This window comes from Chrysemys picta, chromosome 3 (assembly GCF_011386835.1).
Source record: "Chrysemys picta bellii isolate R12L10 chromosome 3, ASM1138683v2, whole genome shotgun sequence".
NCBI lineage: Eukaryota > Metazoa > Chordata > Testudines > Emydidae > Chrysemys > Chrysemys picta.
Genome location: NC_088793.1, coordinates 57,193,698 through 57,214,489, shown reverse-complemented (window position 1 = coordinate 57,214,489; position 20,792 = coordinate 57,193,698). Strand labels below are relative to the sequence as shown.

Here is a 20,792-nt window from a genome sequence, read left to right as displayed (position 1 = left end):
TGCAAACAGCTGGGCCACATGCATGGGTCTGAAGATGACAGATGAAGAAACATAATTCTGGCTGTGGGATCTCCAGGCCAGTGCATAACTGACTCCTGCAGGGAGTAACCCTGGCACTGGACCTGAGGTCACTGACCTTCATACCACTTTACAAAACTACCCTTAGGGGTTGGATTAAGAACTGTTGTGTGCTAAATTTCTCCCTTTTAATTTGGAACCATTAAAACCTAGATGCCTAGGGAAAATGCAGTATTTATTTCTGGCAGCCCTCGTAATGCAATTCTTTGTTATTCATCATACTATATGAGTATGTTTGGGTAGAGACGGGCAAATAACTAATTTTTCAGTTCACTGGTGGTTAAAAAAATCAGTTTGATCTTAACCAGAATATTCTGAAAAATTGTGGCGAATTAAACAAGTAGGTGAAAAACTAGGTTTTGGTGAACAAATCATTTTTTTAAACTAACCATTTAATTTCCAGACATTTTTTAATGTAAAAGCAAAGAAAGTGAAGGAGAAGATGGTGGTCCCCCCCATGTTATAATTATTAGCACACTAGCTGGGAACTGGGAGACTCAGGTTTAATTCTCCCCTCTGCGGAGAAGGAATTTGAATTTGGGTCTTTCACATTATAGAAGCATACCTTAGCTCAGGGGTCAGCAACCTTTCAGAAGTGGTGTGCCGAGTCTTCATTTATTCACTCTAATTAAAGGATTCGCGTGCCAGTAATACATTTTAATGTTTTTAGAAGGTCTCTTTCTATAAGTCTATAATATATAGCTAAACTATTGTTGTATGTAAAGTAAATAAGGTTTTTAAAATGTTTAAGGAGCTTAATTTAAAATTAAATTAAAATGCAGAGCCCCTGGACCGGTGGCCAGGAGTATGAGTGCCACTGAAAATCAGCTCGTGTGCCATCTTTGGCATGTGTGCCATAGATTGCCTACCCCTGCCTTAGCTATTGGACTATTCTGATGTGTGTTTTTCTCAATCTCTCCTATTCAAGCAGGTCCACTGTGTATAAGTAATTAAAACATCATTGGCAGAAGGACATCAAGTTGGGTCTCCCGCACTACAAGAGTGTGCTCTAACCCCTGTCCTATAGCATAGTCTTGGGCAGCTCTTTCTCAGTCTCTCCCATTGAAGCTGCTCCACTTTGTATAAAATACCTGAATAGTCATTAGACCAACAAGAGAAAATGACAATGACCCTAGCTGTCAAGGCACTCATCTAGGAGGTAGAGAACCAAGTTCACGTCCCTGCTCCGCTGACTCTTTCATTATTTATACACAGCAGAACAGCTTGACCAGACGAGATTGAGAAAAACTCACTCCAGAAGGTCCCATAGCCCGGTGGCTAGGGCCCCATTCTACAATGTAGCAAACCAAAGTGCAGATCCCTTATCCAGCAGAAGGGGAATCGAACCCAGGTCCCCCACATCCTGAGTGAGTGCCCTAACGTGTGGGCTAGAAGCTGCAACATGCACACACACAAAAATCTGTTTTGTGAATGGTATCTAAGTTCCACCCCACCTGCCTCCCTTTGGCTACTTTGTGTCAAATTTCAAATAGATGTGGGTGATCAAAACTGCATTTTCCAGTGAATAAACTATTTCTCTGAAAATGTCACCCAGTTCTATTTGTGGGAACCACCAAGAGCTGGAGCCTGAAAGGCCTAACGCTTGGAGTGCCTACAGCACTTGCCTCTGAGCACATGGTATACCCAAATCACTGCCAAACATCTCTGGGACTGGTGTACCGTAGCATTCACAGCACTTTCCTGCAAGTTAGACATACTGTAGATGAGTGTCCTTTCAAATGATAAAAATGATTTTTCACTACAAAAAGGAAAATTCAACTACATTAAAGAGGTATAAGTCTAAAACTAATTGAATAAAAGAGTCAACCTGTGTAATTCACTTCCATAAGAGTCTGTTGGAACAATTAGTAAGGCTGAAATGAACAAAGGAGTGGATACATACATGACTGGTTAAATAGCTGGTGCCATGCAAGCTAAGATGATTAAATGAGTAATTATGTGTCTAGTTTCAGGGCATGAGATGAGCACTTCACATGGTCACTAAGGAATTTTTTCCCAGTATAATATTACGCAAATATATAAATATGTTATTTTTTTCTCTTCTTCCTTTCTCTCACTGGTCAGTGACCAAAGGCCTGATCAAGTATGTAATCCACTCCTCCTAAGGAGACTGTGACAAACCAGATGAATGAGACTGCAGGTAAACTTAGCAGTGACAAGCTGGTTGTTATTTTGCAATTCCTTATGCCCTTATATCTCAGATGCTTACAATTTCTCCCTTTTGTCCTTTATGTCCAGCAGCCTCAGGTAATCCTAGTTGTCCTGCAACACCCTGTGAAGAATTGCAAGTGAAAGAATATAATAAATATAATATAAAATATTATAATAAATATAACATGTAGTTACCATAATTTTGCAATATTAGGTCCTATGTTGATATGTTATTTTCTGTGTTAATGCAAACATCATAATTCAGCATCAAACAGAGGGGGTAAGATAACCTGTGCACTACATCAAAGTTATGTGGCACAAGAATGTATTCTTCTCCATGCGGGAGATATTCATATTCCATTCAACTAATGGGAGTTCTGCATCTATAGAGAGAGCAAAATATCCATGTTGAGTACTGCTGTGTAGATCTGAGAAGAGAATTTTGTCTTAAATCATTGGAAAGAACATTATTTTTATGATCATTATCACAGTACATTTCTTAAGTGTGAGAGAAAGGAACAACAACAAAAAATCCCTCTTCTAATATGAACAAGCACCTCAAGAAATATTCATTTTAGTTTTGAACAGCATGAAGACACAGATAAAGAAAGAGATGAATTGATATTAGTGACAGTATATTCCCACTGTTCCTCAGAATAAGCAAACTGACTGAAGCAATTTGGCTTCAAATTTTATTTTTATTGAGACTACTTATTGTACTGTGTGTATCTACCCTTTCGCAGAAAGCCTGTACATATTAAATATATAATACATGGCTTTTTGCTTTAATTTTACATAGGGAAGACCTGGTAAAAAATGAAGTAGGTATGTGCAGTGGAGGCAATGTGGCCTAGTGGCTAGCTGGGTGACCATGGGTAAGTAACTTTACCTCTATGTGCCTTGGTTTCCCCATGTGTAAAATGGGAATAATGATGTAAAATGTTTTGAGACCTACTAATAACAAGTGCTAAATAGATATATTATTAACAATAATAATGGAGATAAAATAACAAAATATAAATTTCAGTAAGATTCCTACTGATTTTACAAAGGTATTTCTTTATCTCTTGATGGCTTTTTGTTCAATTTCTACGGCATTTCAGCAGTTAATCTACATGAGTCTTCATCGTCTGCTGGCTACCAACTAATATTAGGATTAGTTGCAGAGGCAGCTTAATGACGACTGCTGAGTAGCAGTTGACTTGATGAAGAGAACAAACCAGAGACAAATGGACTGATGAAGTGGGTATTCACCCACGAAAGCTTATGCTCCAGTACATCTGATAGTCTTAAAAGTGCCACAGGACTCTCTCTTGCTTTTTACAGATCCAGACTAACACGGCTACCCCTCTGATACCAGAGACAAATAGTTACTATAGACTGAATATAGATAGTTATTGTTTGTATTGAGATGTGCCTTGAATTTATATGTATGGAAAAAATTTAAAACATCTTTTGGGAAAGCTAATATTAGATCAACCAGCTGTATTTTTATATATTATTTGAATATCCACATATAAATCGTTCTTTGTTAATTTTTTAAGAAGCAAGAAAATATTTAGAAGAAGAAAATAGTGATAGAAAGTAGCAATAGATTATTCAAGAATTAAAGCAAACATTGGAAACATTTTCTAAAACAGTTTATGTATATACTTTCAGTTACTTTCCATTGTGCTTTAAATTATTACCTTCCAATGCCTGTGACCTGATTGAGTCCCACAAAGCTGACTTTTTTGCCCAAAGTAAGGATGTTTGTAAGCAGATTTGATTTTAAAACTGAAGTGACCTTATATTTATATACATTGAAATAATGATAAACCACAAATCAAAGGCCAAATTCTGCGCTCACTTAAACCCACTAAAACCATACTGAAGTCAGTAGAATTGCGCTTGATGTAGGCACAGAATAAGCCTTGACTATGTAGAGAAATAGGTAGAGATGAGTGGTTATTAAATTATGACAGGTCTTCAATGGTATCTCACGGGCCACCTCCTTATTTGTCTTATGGGGACCACAATATTTGTCATAATTCCTAGAAATGCCACTTTAAATAAACCATGCAAATATCATCAGAAAAGACTAATACTAAGGACTTCACAAGAATTTCCTACAAGGAAAACCACTGAAAAAAAAACTTCAGTGAGAACTTGAGAGAGCCTTGAGAGGCCACATAAAATCAAGGAAATTGGCATTCCATTGTTACCTGTACAGAAGGGAATCTCATAACCCACAGAACATCACAGAACAGATTATCTTGCATTTATATAAAGCTTTTCATCTTACAGACACTTTACAAATGATGTATTGTCAGTAAAGGGATTTGGCACCTCCCAGGTGTAGTGGAGTGCCCAGCCAGCATTCACCACATTACATAACAGTGTGAGAAAGCAGAAATTTAGATCAAGGATACAGGAACAAACTCCTACTTGTGAGAATAGCTCAATGGGATTTTTTAATGTCCACGAAGAGCAAACAGGTTCTTATAAATATTCCCCTACCCTAAACTACACAGAACTTAATTTATCTTCTTCAGTGGTTGAAAGGCATGGGTCAGCCCTGCTGAGATTTAAACCTGTGGCTCCAGAGAGTCTGGGTATTTAAAACGTGATGTTTAGACTAGTAAACCATCTCTGCTATCATAGTAAATACTAAACTTAGCACTCCCTTGCTGAAAAGTTACTTGCTTGTGAATAAGTCATTAAACTCTTCACACTGGACAGCTGAAGGAAGGAGTAAGTTGGTGCTCTGTAAAGAATTTAAAAGATGATTAATTTCTTGAAACAAACAGCTGGCCTATATTTTGCCAGAATACATTAATTGGGAAACATAAGATGCCCTAGGAACCCTTAGAGCCTCACGATGGTGAGAAACATGACTCCTGTAGACAGATGCATATCAAATTCTGAGGACCTCCACTGTTGCTTTAGAATTAATCTTACATAGTGTGGATTCAAAGAGAGACTTTGGAATGTAAAAAAGGAAGATGTCAAATAGCCCGGAAGTAGAGAAGTAGCTTTGAGAAAAAAGCTGTAGACAAGGAAAATACTTGATATTAACAGAACTTACTTTTTGTCAAGAAAAATAAATTGCTAAGGTGATCAGATATACACATGCACAGGAAGGTGACAGACCAAACATAGAGATTAAGGCTCTGAATCTGGAAAACATCTCTCCTCAGGACAGCAAATAAGCATGTGCATAAGTCCCAGTAAAGTCAATGTCCTGAAATGAGGCTTATATCCAAAAGGAACTTATGGAATGAGTCAACTCACTGGAATATATCATGGAATTGGTTGCACTTCACATATATCTTCTGTGCCATAAATATTGATGAAATCATTTAAACATTCTGTAGTTCTCTCCACCGAGAAGGAAAATTTATAAATTTGGTAAAAAACCTTGTGAGCATTCAGAAGTTTTTAAAGTCAGAGTTCTGACATTCAGTAGGACAGGTTGCATTAGAAAAACTATGACCTATGAAAATATAGGAAGTGATATATCTGATCTTAGATTTTAAAGCCAAAAGGAACTTTTATAATATAATTTGACCTCCTGCATAACATAAGCCACTAGGTAGCCATTAGGTTTTTACAGAAAACATTTCTTTAAATCCCTTAAATAGCTTTGCAAATATCAACCCAAGTTTGTAACTTTCCATTCTATTCTCAGGTTCATCACAGGTCAGATTAAGAAACAAGAATTTAAAGGGAAGTCTTTGAGGATAAAAGACACTGCTCTACAGCCAAAATGCTTCTGAAATAAATGTAGTCAAACTTTACTAATTCTGGGTCACTGAGAACAAAAATGATGCTTAAAATTGTTGATTGGCTCTAGTTTTCAAGATATGCTATTGGGTCAGTATATACGACCCTTGACTTGGGAATGGCGGAGGATAAGTGAGTTATAAAGGGAAGGGATCAGAATTTAAACCAGAAATGACTAAAATACATCTTTGACTGGATCTATGAATAAATCTATGACTGGGTTTGGACAGTACTTGCTTTTTAGCCAAAACAATGAATGATGCAATATGAAGCTGGTATTGCGTCATACATGAGCTGAATTGCATCATATTATTCCTAGAAGTCAAGGATGATGCAATCATAACGAAGCTTACATCACTTTGCTGAACAAATTGCCCTATATCAGCTCTAGAAATCATACAGTGTCATGCTCTCTTATTTGTCAGTGTTTGATTTTGCAAAGGGACACATTTCTGTTTAGCCAAAGTGAGCAGAGATGCCTCGTACTTGTGTGAACAGTGCAGATAACTTCTGCTATGTTTGTGGTGAATTGACTTTTGCATCACAAAAGAGCAGTATAACCACTATGGTTAAGAAAGCCTATCACCTTTATTTTGGCTGCAAAATTGGAGATCAGGACAAGAGGTGGGCCCCACACATGTGCTGCAACACTTGTGCAACAAATCTTTGCCAGTGGTTGAACAGGAAAAGGAAATATATGCCTTTTGCAGTGCCAATGATTTGGAGAGAGCCAACAGATCATACCAGCAATTGTTACTTCTGCATGGTGCCTCCAGTTGGGAAAGGTGTGCCAAAGAAGAAAAAGTAGACTGTGCATTATCCAAACATTCCATCAGCTATATGCCTAGTACCCCACGGAGAAGGACTGACGGTTCCTGATGCACCAGAATCATTCTCACTTGAGTCAGACGAGGAAGAGGATGAAACTTCTGGTCCTGAACCATCAATGTCACAGGATCCACATTTTCTCCCATCCTCCTCCTCTGAACCACACACACCTCATAACACAAGGTGAACTGAATGACCTTGTCAGGGATTTGGAACTACCCAAGAGTAAGGCAGAGCTGTTGGGCTCCAGACTACAGCAGTGGAATCTCCTGGCAAGTGAGCTGCCACTTTATGTTACATATTCCTACATTAAAACTATGGTACACTTTTGAAGGTTTCACATGTTAAATTTGGTTACATAGTAAAGTATTGGTTCTAAATTCATTATCATTACTTCTGGATAAATAAAAGTACTGTAAAAGAGAGTATCATTTAAGTAAGATAAAGTCACCCAATTCTGGGAACCAGCAGGTTATTTCACCAAGGATCAGTGTGGCAGAGATTGAAAGAGATAACATTTGTATCAGGCTTAATGAAGTCTGCTTTGTTAGGTGTAGAATCTTTTTTAGTTTGTTACTGGAATGTCTCAGAACTGCCTCCCACAAAATTAAACTGACAAAAAAAAAAACCCCTAGTTATCAAGCAGAAGTAGTTACTGATGAGATTGGACAAACAACTCAATTATTGAAGCTTAATTTGAAGGATAGCAAAGTTTTGTTTTCATTGAGGAAGACAAGAACCCTTAGATGGACTAATTTTCAATTTTTATCAGTAATAATTATACTTTACACTTTTACTGATGCCTTTCAACCAAGTGGTGTAACTGCTTCATAGGAGAAGATACCATGTTTAGATACAGGGGTGGTGGGTACTCTAGAAAAAAAATGTATTACTTAGTCCTGTAAAACTCAGAAGAATAAAATATATTGGGCTAAGTTTTTTCCTTACAACTGCACTGAACTGTGTCTCCAGTGAGGTTTGCACATGCTGGAAATCAGAACAGAACATGCTCTGTTAGATCCTGGGAAGTAGGAAACTGGGAAATTTATAACTAAAATAATGTATATATCTTAAACCTGCACTGTCCATATTCTGCAAAAGAAATTACATTCTGTCTTGATGAGAAATACTTGAGAAATACTCATTTAAATAACAAAGGGAAAATATCCTTGGGTCACATCCTTGGATCTCCCTGAGATACATTTGGTGCTTCACACCTGAGACCAGTTCAGACCCTGGCACAAATCAAAACAACCCAGGGTATTTGGGCTGGAGGCAGGAGGCAGTAGTAGGTGGCATACAGCAGCTTTGTGGGCTTTACACCACCTGAAGATTTGTGTGTGTGAGCTAAATTCCATTCTATTTTAAGAAGGGCTCTCTCTTGCTAAAACAGAATTTGTTTAGCCAGAGACTATGCAGATTCTGTGGCTTAAACACCACATAACCAAAAATATATCTACACTATAACTGTATAAGGAGGGTCTGAATGAGCTCTCCCCTGACATCTTTGCATGGACACCCCTACTCAGCACACCTGAGAATGAGTCTGAAGAGAAGAACACTACCGTGCTGTAGCCTAGAATGGAGACTGATTCTGGCCTTAATCTGTTGAACCCTGTGAAAGCTCCACATCTTCAGCCCTAAACCCATGGTAGAAGCAGTTAGGCCCGTTGCTGGCATATCCATGCCACCAATGAGACCAGCCTGGAGTAACGGGCCTGCCCTACCAGCATTCCCAGACGTCCTTGAAGAAAGACAGGATGTGACGGCACACTTCCATTTTTGGACAGTGGGGTCATACAAGTGGAAGGTGTTCCTAGTGCCCTGGGCCCTCCAATACTAGAACCGTAGATGCAAAGGTCCATGCACTATCTGAGGAACTCTCACGTTCTCTAGTCCCAGGAGCAGTCCCCGCTACCCCTGCATGCCCTCTCTCAATAGGCTTAACAGGGTTATAAAGCCAGTAAACAGGTTAACTTATGATGCACCTGAGGAAAAAAATATGTACTTACCTCATAGGCTTGTGGCACCTACTGTAGGCTTCCTAAGACCCTATGGGGAGAACTAGTGGACCTGGTACAATATGGAGTGCAATTTGCCAGATTGACAAATTCTTTCCTGGGGGGGAGAAGTAAGCAGGATCTGAATGAGCTCTCCCCTGACATTTAGTGATGAACTGGAAGAAAAGACTTCAGGAGCAGAACCGTATTTGCATGAACACACTTACTCTCCCTAGGTTCAGCAGACAGAACTGCTTTAAAAGTGATCAATTTTGGCTTGTTTTGGGTTACAATTCATGTTAATATTGAATGCAGGGGTCATGAAATGTTGTTTTCCTTGCTGTAACAGTAAAGTGCAGTAGAACTGTACTTATCAGGGATCCTAGTTTTCCATTATTAAAAAACCTCAACATTCTCCGATAAAAAAAGATAAAAATCCTCATTTTTCTGTGATTAAAATGAAACGCTGAACTTCAGTTTCCCTAACCACAATATATATATAGGTATCAGTTGAACACAATGTTTTTAATTGATATATTTACAATTTTTAAGCAAGTTCGAAGCCTATCAGTGCCATCAATCAGTATAATAAAATTAAATTAATAGAACTGAAATTTGTATTTCTTACATAAATCAAATACTTCTATGTCTATATTCTATACAGCAGAACCCCATTTATCCAAGCCTCCATTATCCAGCTCCCTGTATCAACCAAACCACCAACCACGCAGGACTGACAGTGGCTGGGGCTCCGGCTGTCAGTCCCACGGATAAATGGGATTTCACTGTATATGTTTTTACTTTTTCACAATATATAAAAACTAAAGATTCTCTATAGAAATGCAAATTCTGCATTTTTCCACGGCAAACAGATTTCTAGGATCCCTGCTCATCGTGCCCTCATGGAGGGTGTCACCCTAAATTGATCCTCACTGACTAAGCAATGGATAGGGATGCCAAGTCCGAGTAAAGATGAGAGAGGGTGGGGACAGATGTTCCTACCTGATGGTGTGTACTCTGCCTAGAGCATCCTAGACACCATTTGACTCTCCCCTCTCCAGTGTTTAAGGATAGAGCTGATAGGACTCAACTGAGAATCCTTGGTTCTGTTCAATGATTACTAGAATTGAAATCACTGAGGAGCAGGTCTATAGGCTAAGCTTTAGATGTGGTGTCAGGACAGTGTTGCAGTGAAAAACAATGAAGAGGCAGCAGCAGAGAGGTTCCACACTACTCAGTGAAATCACTAAGAGCTGGGCTAAGTGGTGGAACCTCAGAATGAGGCATTGCAGAAATCCCAGTGAGTGGCACACAGCATCAATGATAACAATGGATGAGCAGCAGCAGATATAACTGCGGCAACAGCTGTGGCCAGTGGTGGCAGAGATAACAGCAGCAACCACATGGCAGAGATGGAGGAAGCAGCGGAAGCAGTGCGTGAACTGCCTCTGGGGGGAGGTTAGCCACCGGCCCCACCACTTCTGCCTGAGGCCTTGCCCCTCCCCCAACTCCCTGCCAGAGCCCAGAGCCGCCCCACTGTGGCCGCTGCTCCCCCCCATCCCAACACCCTCAGCCCCAGGGCGCCGGGTGGGGTGGCACGGCCCCAGCACCCACAACCGCAGTGTGCCGGGCAGGTGGTGCGACCCTAGCACTCCCAGCCCCTCTGAGTCCTGACCGGAGGCCGGCCCACCCTATCCCCAGCCTGGGCCCTGGGGGAAGAGGAAGAACTGGAAGCAGGCAGGAGGGAGCCTGGGGGCAGAACATAGGCTTGGCCACGCCTGGATGCTCAGCCTCCCCTGGCCTGTGATACCCATCGTCCATGTGCTTGACGTCTCCCATCCCCTTTTCAGGTTAGGAGGTGAACCCATGTGAATGCACCTCTGAACTCTGAGTCTTCACTGACCAAGGTTTTGTTATGCATTGTTACATGGAACTCCTAGATATTTAACCCTGCCCATGTTGCTGCCAACTCCACCTAGCAGAAGGGTTACACTTGCTAATGTTATACTGAGGAAAGCCGGGTTGGGCCAGGTTAGTAACTAGACAAGAAACCTCCAGTGAATGCACGCATTGCAGGAATTAGTGTGAGTGATTCACTGGATAGCATTCTGCCCTTCGAATCAATAGTGAATGGTACCCTAGCATGGTGTTAGGTGGCGCTGTGCTCCTGGAGGCATTGTCTTTTGCATGAAATATCAGGAAGAGGTCTTGTTCACTCATGGTCATAAAATGTCTTATGGCACGTTTTGAAATGGTATGGATATTAACCTTGCTTTCCTGGAAAAATTTCAGTTAGTAAAATTACATTTTAAATTTCCCTGTAATTTCAATTGGACAAATTATTTTCACTTCCTGTCCTAAAAGGTCGTGTAGTTATGCTATGCCCTCTTAAATAGCGGACTCATTTCACAAGAAGTAACTACGTTTCAGTATGAAGTAATCTTTCTATTTTACCTCAAATATCTCTATCTTTTGTGTAACACTTTCCCAAGTGTTTTAAGAGCCTTCAAGATATTATACACTGAAGATATTATTGTTAGGAACAGAAAAGAGGAAAGCTTTTGAAATCTTCATAACATGAATCTATAGAAAAACCCTATGATCCTGCCCAAGGGCATTCCTGCCATCTGCAAGAAGATAGCAGCCCAAATCACTTATAAACCATTGTGCAAAGCAGGGATTAGGGAATAAGTCAGTATTAGAATTCTACTGTTTTAATTTGGGTTAGTGGATAGGAGCGAAGACTTTGAGATCAAGAGCCAATGTGAAATTCAAAAGAGTGAAACATCAAGAGATTACAGAGGAGTCTCAATAAAAACCCGTAAAAGGGGTTGGCTCTTGATCAGATCAAGAAGGTCAACCTCAGGAAGCTTCCAAATTTAGGAATGTCCAAATGGGGCATGGCCGAACAAGAGTCTGCTTTGTGTAAACCACCCAGGCCTAGTGAGCCAGAAGGGAAATACTGAAATGATACTTATGTCTCTGTAAATATAAAGCAAAAGGGATATTTTTCTGAATAAAGGAGAAATGCAGAAGAAGATCAAACAAATCCAACTGTTCAATTTTAGAGTAACTACTGTAAAAATCAGATAGTTCAGGAGAAAAGAAAAATGTAAGGAACAATTTGGCTACACCAATACATACTGGCCTTGCCATGACATTCTTGATATCTCTGACAGTTCCACGTGTTAATGTGTATGAAAGATGCTACTTGTGAACTCGATATGACAGAAGATCTTTGTTATGTGATACTTTTGTATTGTGGTACCAATTGTTCTGGACATAAAGATGTAGTGATGGATTCATGGAAGCAGTTTGATATAACTTCTGAGAAAATAATAGCTCTCAGGAGTAATGGAACTCCCACTATGATTGAAAAGAAAAATGACACAGTTACCTTGCTAAAATAAAAACATAACTGATATCAGAAAAAGGTGCTTCCCATGGTGATATATATATCTTTTCATGCTGCTTTTCCATAAATCACCCTTCTGTGAAGAATATTAGGTTATAGTAAGTGACCTTATTATTATTATACTAGCTCTTACATTGTGTTTTTCATCCATATATCTTAAAGTGCTTTACAAAAGAGGTCAGTATCATTATCCTCATTTTACAGGTGGTGAAACTGAGGCACAGACAGGTTAAGTGACTTGCTCAATCCACAAGTCTACACTGCCTCTCTCCACTAGGTCACACTGGAGAGTGAGCAATGAGTATAGTTAATATATTCTTTTGGGTGGGGTGGTAGCTGGAAATAATAGCTTCTGAGCATAAGACTTGCTCTTGCCCCTTCAAAGGCATATAATAAGGGGATGCATCATCAAAGCAATGACTCATGAGTGTGTTGAGGAAAGGTTATATGGCTTTCACTCATCCAATTATTTTGAGTCATTTCTCCAAGTATAATTCAATTTTCCCTTTCTTAAGAGGAGCTAGAACCACTGTATTCAACCTGTGTCTGAAGGGAGCAGGTAGTTCTGTAACCAGAAAAGTGCAACTTCCCCTCTTTCTCCTCAACCTTGAAAATAAAGAATCACTTCCATGACACACTCAACTCCTCCCACTTATTTGCTTGAGGAGTTAAGAGTCTCAAGGCTGGATCAGCACATGGGCTCCTGGTCACATTTCTTTGCCCTATACACTGAGACATCAGGCTAGATTGATTAATCATTATTTCAACAAAGTCTTAAGAATGACCACAATTTAAAGCCACTGTATCAAGAATATAACAGTAATTCAATGATTTGGTTTTCCATGCTGAAGTCAGATGGCTGTCCAAGGATGGCTTTCTTGAAGGTGGCATCATTTGGCTCCTATATAATTGTGTTTTAAAAAAGCATTTAAATGAGGTAAAACTGAAATTGCAAGCGAGCATGATTTGCATTCTGACCCAAAGTCTTTTCCTGCAGACTCCCTCTGTTCCATAAGAATGCACAGAATGGCAAACACCAAGTTTTCCCACACATATAGAACACCATTCTGCAAAATCCTGATGGGTTGTCTTATCAGTGAATCTTCCTTGAGGTATTGTATTCCATGATGCCACCTTGCTGTGCAACGGCTCAGAGACCAAACCATTCATCATTTGCACTGGTGTCAAGCAGGGCTGTGTCACTGCTCCAACACTCTTCTCCATTTACCTTGCAATGCTCCTGATTCTCATCTGTGACCACCTTTCTGATGGAATAGGGATTGAGTATCATATGGATGGTCAACTCCTGAGTCTCTGACATCTCCAAACAAAATCTAAGATCATGAGAATTGGCATCACTGATCTTCAGTATGCAGGTGATTGGATCATTCTCCCACACACAAAGGCCAACCTGCAAAGTACCCTAAATCTTTTTGCAGATGCCTATCACAGCCTGGGTCTCTCTCTCTCAACATCGGGAAAACCAAGGTACTCTACCAATCCTCACCTGCACAAACTACTCTCTGAACTTCACAAATCACCATCAGCGGAGAACCCCTGGAAAATGTGGACCATTTTCCATACCTTGGCAGCCACCTCTCCCAAACAGCCAATATTGATACAGAAATCAAATACAGGATCCGCTGTGCCAGCGCATCCTCTGGAAGACTATTCAAACAAGTCTCCAATTATAGGGATCTGCAAACAGGTACCAAGATCTTGGCTTACAACGCCGTTGTCATCCCCATCCTTCTCTATGGGTTACCTGGGTAACCTACAGATGACATCTCAAGCAGCTGGAGTGGTTCCAGCCGTGCTGCCTCAGAAGGATTCTCAGGATCAGCTGGGAAGACCGACGCACTAACATCAGCGTTCTTTCTGCAGCCAACACCAGCAAGTCATGAAACACCAACTCCGTTGGGCTGTCCACTGTGTATGTATGGCTGAAATTCACCTCCCAAAGCAAGTACTCTTCTCTCAGTTAAGTCAGGGAAGAAGGGCTCACGGAGGGCAGTGGAAGCACTTCAAAGACATACTGAAAGTACACCTTAAAAAGAGAGCCATCAACCCAACAAATTGGGAGGACTTAACATGGAACAGAACACAGTGGCGCCTCACCATAAACGAAACCACAGCTCACTTTGAGGAGAATGGATGTGCTCAGGAGACAGAGAAACAACAAAGGAGGAAAAAAGGGAACAACACTCCAGCCAACAACTATGTCTTCTCCAAGATCACATCTGTCACTTCTGAGGGAAAATCTGCAAGGCACAAATTGGGCTCCTCAGCCACTTAAAAACCAACCAAAGAACCCCCTTGGCAGACATTATCCTCACATCGAGGGATAGCCGAAAAAGATTACTTTAAAAATGAGAAACAGGCCCATGTTTTCAAGTAATCAAAGAGAATGTTACTTCCTAGGGGGAAAACTTTTTGCCATGATGAAAGTGAATGAATGAAAGAGAGGCATTCAAGAGTATAAATTCCTCCAGACCTCCCCATGGAGTTTGTGGAGATAAAAAGCTAAGAAGACAGTAAAGACAACTGAAAGTCAAATAGGCAGAAGTTATTTAAAAATAATGGATTAGAGAATAAAGTCTGGGAGAAGAGTATTATATCAGAACAGCACAACTCAGGTGAGATGTAAAGCTGAAGGCCAATTGCCTACAACCACAAAACAAGGATAATTATGACATGCATGCCCCATATGGCTCACTGTGATTATACTATTATAGAAAGAGAAAAGGACATAAACATTCATATCAAAGGGTTAGATTGTACCTAGCCTTGTACAGCTGCACAGAAAAATTGGGAGTTGGGATTGTGGGGGAGGGAGAGGAGGGCACATAAATGTGTTCCTGAACAGAGACCTGGCATAAGTGCAGTCCTTTCATTGTAGGTGCAAAAGGGATAGGGCACGTTAGCATTGACAGCAGCCCTAGAAACACCATACAGGATGGGGAAGGGCAATTGCAGAACCATAAGTCCATCCAATAGAGCTGGATCAGAGTGAGAGAAAGTTCCCACTGCAATCTATTAAAAGATGTAGCCGATATTACCTTTGCATAGCTTATGGAGACCTCATGCCTGCCTCATCATATTCTCTTCATCCCCAAGGTGGGAAATGGGATAAAAATACAATCTAGTCCATTGCTTGTATTCTGGAACTAAGGTGTCACCTTAAATTCATGGTGAAAATATAAAATAAATGTAGCCATGACATTTCAACCATGAAACTTCTCTCAGATATGATTTCTAAAGTTAACAGTGAAGCATGTATTCTAATATCTAAGTTTAAGATATTATGCTTGTGCTGTTCTATAACTGCATGGCTAGATTCACTATATGTCAATCTGATGGCTCAAGTTTACAGAGCCACGATCTAGTAAGATTTCCTCTATGCTGTAAGTGGTCAGAAAAGTAACTTTACCTTCCTAACTCATTTATGGATATACCATTGCTTTCCTCAGCTTTCACAAATAAAACAAGTGTAATTGAGCTATAATATAACCCTGGAAGGACTGCACTGCTATGTCTGCCACCAATCCTGACCTCTCAGAAATTGCCTCATACATGAAATAAATCATTTATCACAAAATCGAATGAATGCCTTTAGTATGTCACAGTTTCATAAAACTGTCCTAGCCTATGCCATGCAGGATTGTCTTGTGATTAAGGCACTGGAGTAGGACTTGGGAGACCTGGATTGTATTCCTGACTCTACCACAAATTTCCAGTGTGACCTTAGGAAAACCAATTAATCTTGCTGCCTTAGTTTCTCCATCTGTAAAAACAGAAATAACACTTCCCTACTGCACATGAATGATACGAAGACACAATTTATTAAAGCAATTGAGGTGCCCAATTACTACAGTGATGAGCACCATAAAAAAAGACTATAAATAAACTAAAAGTATAACTCAACAGCAGAAATATTCCTTCTTTTGACTATATATCTAAACGCAATCAGGACCAGTCTTTATATTTCCTTTCACCTTACTTTTCTATACCAACATCCATGTATAATACTTTGGAAAGACCTACAGCTCACAAGCCCCTTTGGCCAAAAAAGAACTAGTATGACTGGTTCACAGGTCAGAAGCAATTTGATAAACAGTGGTTAAAGGAACACTGCAAAGGCAGCTTCCGTCTTCTGAATGAGTGTTTTTCACCTCTCCTACTTCAGATATTTTTCAAACTTGCTCTTTTGTGAATATCAGCGAAGTGCTCCCCTGAGCTGGGTTTGTCTGTTTTTGGACTGCATATTGAGTTATATAATTGACGGAACTGAAGCACAGACAGATTACGGTTATACGAATAAGAAAAGTACTAAAAGTGTGTCCTGAATGTTTTCCAAAAATTACTCACAAGTTTTAGGTGTTATTTTTGTAGTAAAGTTGGGGGTGAGAATGTGGGAATATAAGAGAAAATGCCTTTAAATACATTTTAAAACATTTTTTTCTAAATTATATTGTGGTCCTTTCAGTTTACACTTCATCTGCATTTTCAGCAAACATGAGATTATTGAAAATGTCCTTTCAGTCTCATAGCACATTGAATGGATCAATATAATTTACATTAAGTATGTTACATTGCTGACACAGCAGTAACAGAAAAATTTGGATTGATTTTCACAGGATTAGAAGTGAAAAAGTGAATTTTCAGTGCATTCAGTCTGTCTACCCATCTAAGAAATATTTCAGATTAATCACTTCTTTCCACACCATATTGCTTTCCCCCATAGAAAAACATAATTTTCTGCTCATTGTACTATAAAGAAACATGAGAATCTTCAGGACAAATTTGTGACACACAGGGCCGGCCCACAACATTTTGGCACCTGAAGTGGGGAGCTCAAATGACGCCCCCATGTCCCCTCACTTGGGCCAAAACTTTGAAAGGTCTCAATTCTGCCTTCTTCCTGTTCTACTCCTCTCATGGTACTGCTCTGCTACCTACCCCAATAAAGGAGAACTAACAACTTAAAATGCCTTGTTCAAAAATTTTAAGTAACACTTCACTTTCAAATGCCTGAACAGCAAATGTAACTTTTCTTGTCTGCATAGTAAACACTGGCATTTTTATCTGTTTGAATAATCAAAGTGGTGCTTTCCATGCCTTCTTGGTTGCAAAGATTTGATCTGCTTCCTGAAGGTCCACAGTCTGGGCCAGATCATGCTCTATTGAGATGGTTGCAAGGCCAACCAGCCTCTTCTGTGTCATTGTGGAGTGTAGATGTGTTTTTATTAACTTCAGCTTGGAGAAACTACGTTCTTCACTGGCAACTGTTACAGGAAGTGTTAGAAGTATGTGCAGAGCAACAAAAGCATTTGGAAAGAGGGTGGTCATCTTATTTGTGCACATATATTCCAGAACAGCCTTTGGAGTTGATCCTGCTGAAATGTATCTTGAAAGGGTTTTCAGTTCATCACCTAAATCACTCGCATCAATATCTCTAGTACTCTCTATTGCTGGTGTAGGTCTTCTTCAGGTATAGTGAGGAGTTTTGGAATATCATACAACATCCCAAATATATGCTGTGTTCCTTGAGCTGCATGAAACGTTCTTCAACTGACTGTATTGCACAATCTAGCACCTGGTTAAAGAATTCAACTTTGAATTGTTGCTTGGGGTCTCTTATTATTATTATCCCGTGCCTCGTGATCAAAATGTCTTCTTCTTCGGTGACTCTTGTATTCTTGAATGGGTGGGAAAATAGCTTTAGAGTGACAGAGGGTTCTGTGGCACCTTTAAGACTAACAGAAGTATTGGGAGCATAAGCTTTCGTGGGTAAGAACCTCACTTCTTCAGATGCAAGTAATGGAAATCTCCAGAGGCAGGTATAAATCAGTATGGAGATAACGAGGTTAGTTCAATCAGGGAGGGTGAGGTGCTCTGCTAGCAGTTGAGGTGTGAACACCAACGGAGGAGAAACTGCTTCTGTAGTTGGATAGCCATTCACAGTCTTTGTTTAATCCTGATCTGATGGTGTCAAATTTGCAAATGAACTGGAGCTCAGCAGTTTCTCTTTGGAGTCTGGTCCTGAAGTTTTTTTGCTGTAAGATGGCTACCTTTACATCTGCTATTGTGTGGCCAGGGAGGTTGAAGTGTTCTCCTACAGGTTTTTGTATATTGCCATTCCTGATATCTGACTTGTGTCCATTTATCCTCTTGCGTAGTGACTGTCCAGTTTGGCCAATGTACATAGCAGAGGGGCATTGCTGGCATATGATGGCATATATAACATTGGTGGACGTGCAGGTGAATGAGCCGGTGATGTTGTAGCTGATCTGGTTAGGTCCAGTGATGGTGTTGCTGGTGTAGATATGTGGGCAGAGTTGGCATCGAGGTTTGTTGCATGGGTAGGTTCCTGAGTTAGAGTTGTTATGGTGCGGTGCATGGTTGCTGCTGAGAATATACTTAAGGTTGGCAGGTTGTCTGTGGGCGAGGACTGGCCTGCCTCCCAAGAACTGTGAAAGTGAGGATCATTGTCCAGGATGAGCTGTAGATCACTGATGATGCGTTGGAGAGGTTTAAGCTGAGGACTGTAGGTGATGGCCAGTGGAGTTCTGTTGGTTTCTCTTTTGGGCCTGTCTTGTAGCAGCAGGCTTCTGGGTACACATCTGGCTCTGTTGATTTGTTTCTTTATTTCCTTGTGTGGGTATCGTAGTTTTGAGAATGCTTGGTGAAGATCTTGTAGGTGTTGGTCTCTGTCTGAGGGGTTGGAGCAGATGCGATTGTACCTCAGTGCTTGGCTGTAGACAATGGATCGTCTGGTGTGACCCGGGGTGGAAGCTGGAGGCATGAAGGTAGGCGTAGCGGTCGGTGGGTTTTCGGTATAGGGTGGTGTTAATGTGGCCATCATTTATTTGTACGGTGGTGTCTAGGAAGTGGACCTCCCGTGTAGATTGGTCCAGGCTGAGGTTGATGGTGGGATGGAAGCCGTTGAAATTTATTTCAAACAGTATGTCATGCCACAATACTAAGCCACACAGAAATCTGAAGTTATGTATGTTTCTGGTGATTCCCTTTCCCTCTGCCACTGTTCTCCCATGAACAGTTCCTGTCATAGCATTATCCTCCATAATGGCAACTATGGCATCATCTATCTTCCCAATTTGGTGTTTGGTAGGCTTTATCACCTCCACTCCACTTTCCCATCATGTGGCACTCAGTGATTTCAGTGTCAGAGAGGATGTTCCCAGATGTTGCTTCAAAATTTGCCATTGATGATTTGATGCAGAGAAAAAATACATTGATGCTTTGAATTACTTAAAAAAATTCAGCAGCCTCACTAGAAGCTGATGCTGCATCACTGACCACCAAGTTCAATGAATGAGAACTGCATGGGACAATAAAAGCTCGAGGGTTTAACTCTTGGAGCCGTGTCTGCACTCCTCTGTTCTTTCCTCTCATGTTGGCACCATTATCGTAGCTCTGACCGCTCTCACGTCAGCTATCACAATTCCCGTATCTTCCAGCTTTTTAAGAAGCACATTTGTCATACCAGCTCCTGTAGTATCATCAATGTCAATAAATTCTAGAAAATGCTCTCTGACAGTCACCATTGCAGGGACAGTTTCACTAGGTTCTGTTGTTGTTACAAAATGCACCATTAAAGTCATTTGTTCCATATGGCTGATGTCAGGTGTGCAGTCCAGAATAACAGAGTAATATCTTGCTGACTTCAGATCTGCCACAATCTTCTGTTTGACTTTTGTTGCCAGTAACTGTATGATCTCATTTTGAATTGTTTTTCCAAGGTAGTGGTGTGTGTACATTTCTTGGGTGGTGATTCTTCTTAGATACTCCTGGAGTACAGCATCAAGCTCAGCCATCAGCTCCACAATTTTAAGCAAGTTTCCATTGTTTGGCACATACAGCTGATCTGAAGTGCCACATAGTGCTAGGTTTTGGGTAGCAAGCATTCCCACAATGGCAATGAGCCTTTTTCAGAACATTTTGTCAGTAGAGAGACTCTGTTGCAATCTTCTCTTGCTGCTGATCATCTAGGGTAGCCTTTAACCTTAGTCTCATCTCAAGCTCTTTCCACCTATGGAATGGTCTCTGGTGATTTGCTGCCTTCTCATGGCATGCCAGATTTCTAGCCAGATTTTTCCAGTCCTTCGTTCCTGTAGAGCCCAATGTGGCTGGAACATTAGACTGGAAGAGTTTGCAACAAAAACAGTATTCAGCATTCTGGGTTTTTGAGTACATAAGCCATGGCCTCTCCACTTCGTCACCATTGGGGATTTCATGCCAGCAATGTGTTGGATGGAAACTTCTATTTTCATTGTCTTTGGGGAACATGAAGTTTTTCACTTGCTGTGGCCCATGCAGTACAAGGAAGTCCCTCAGGCTACTGCTTAAGTGGGTCCACAGTCCTAGATCATCTAGACTTAAGGAACTGAACTCAGCAGCAGCTGTTTCTTGCATCTCGACCACACTCTTCTTTGATCTACACTTTTCTTCAGGAATGTGCATGGTTACATCCATTTGAGATGGAGATATGGATGCTGCAGTAGCTGCCAGGT

General features: G+C 40.5%; 1 protein-coding gene across 3 annotated transcripts in view; it reads right to left on the bottom strand.

Moving 5' to 3' along the window:
* Positions 1-20,792, bottom strand: part of COL19A1 (collagen type XIX alpha 1 chain) — a 323,634-nt gene that overhangs the window by 89,481 nt on the left and 213,361 nt on the right. For all 3 annotated transcript variants that reach the window (XM_042848857.2, XM_008178207.4, XM_042848856.2), the window contains exon 18: positions 2,309-2,371. In XM_042848857.2, the coding sequence (XP_042704791.2) occupies positions 2,309-2,371 (63 nt within the window). The remainder of the gene's footprint in view (positions 1-2,308; positions 2,372-20,792) is intronic.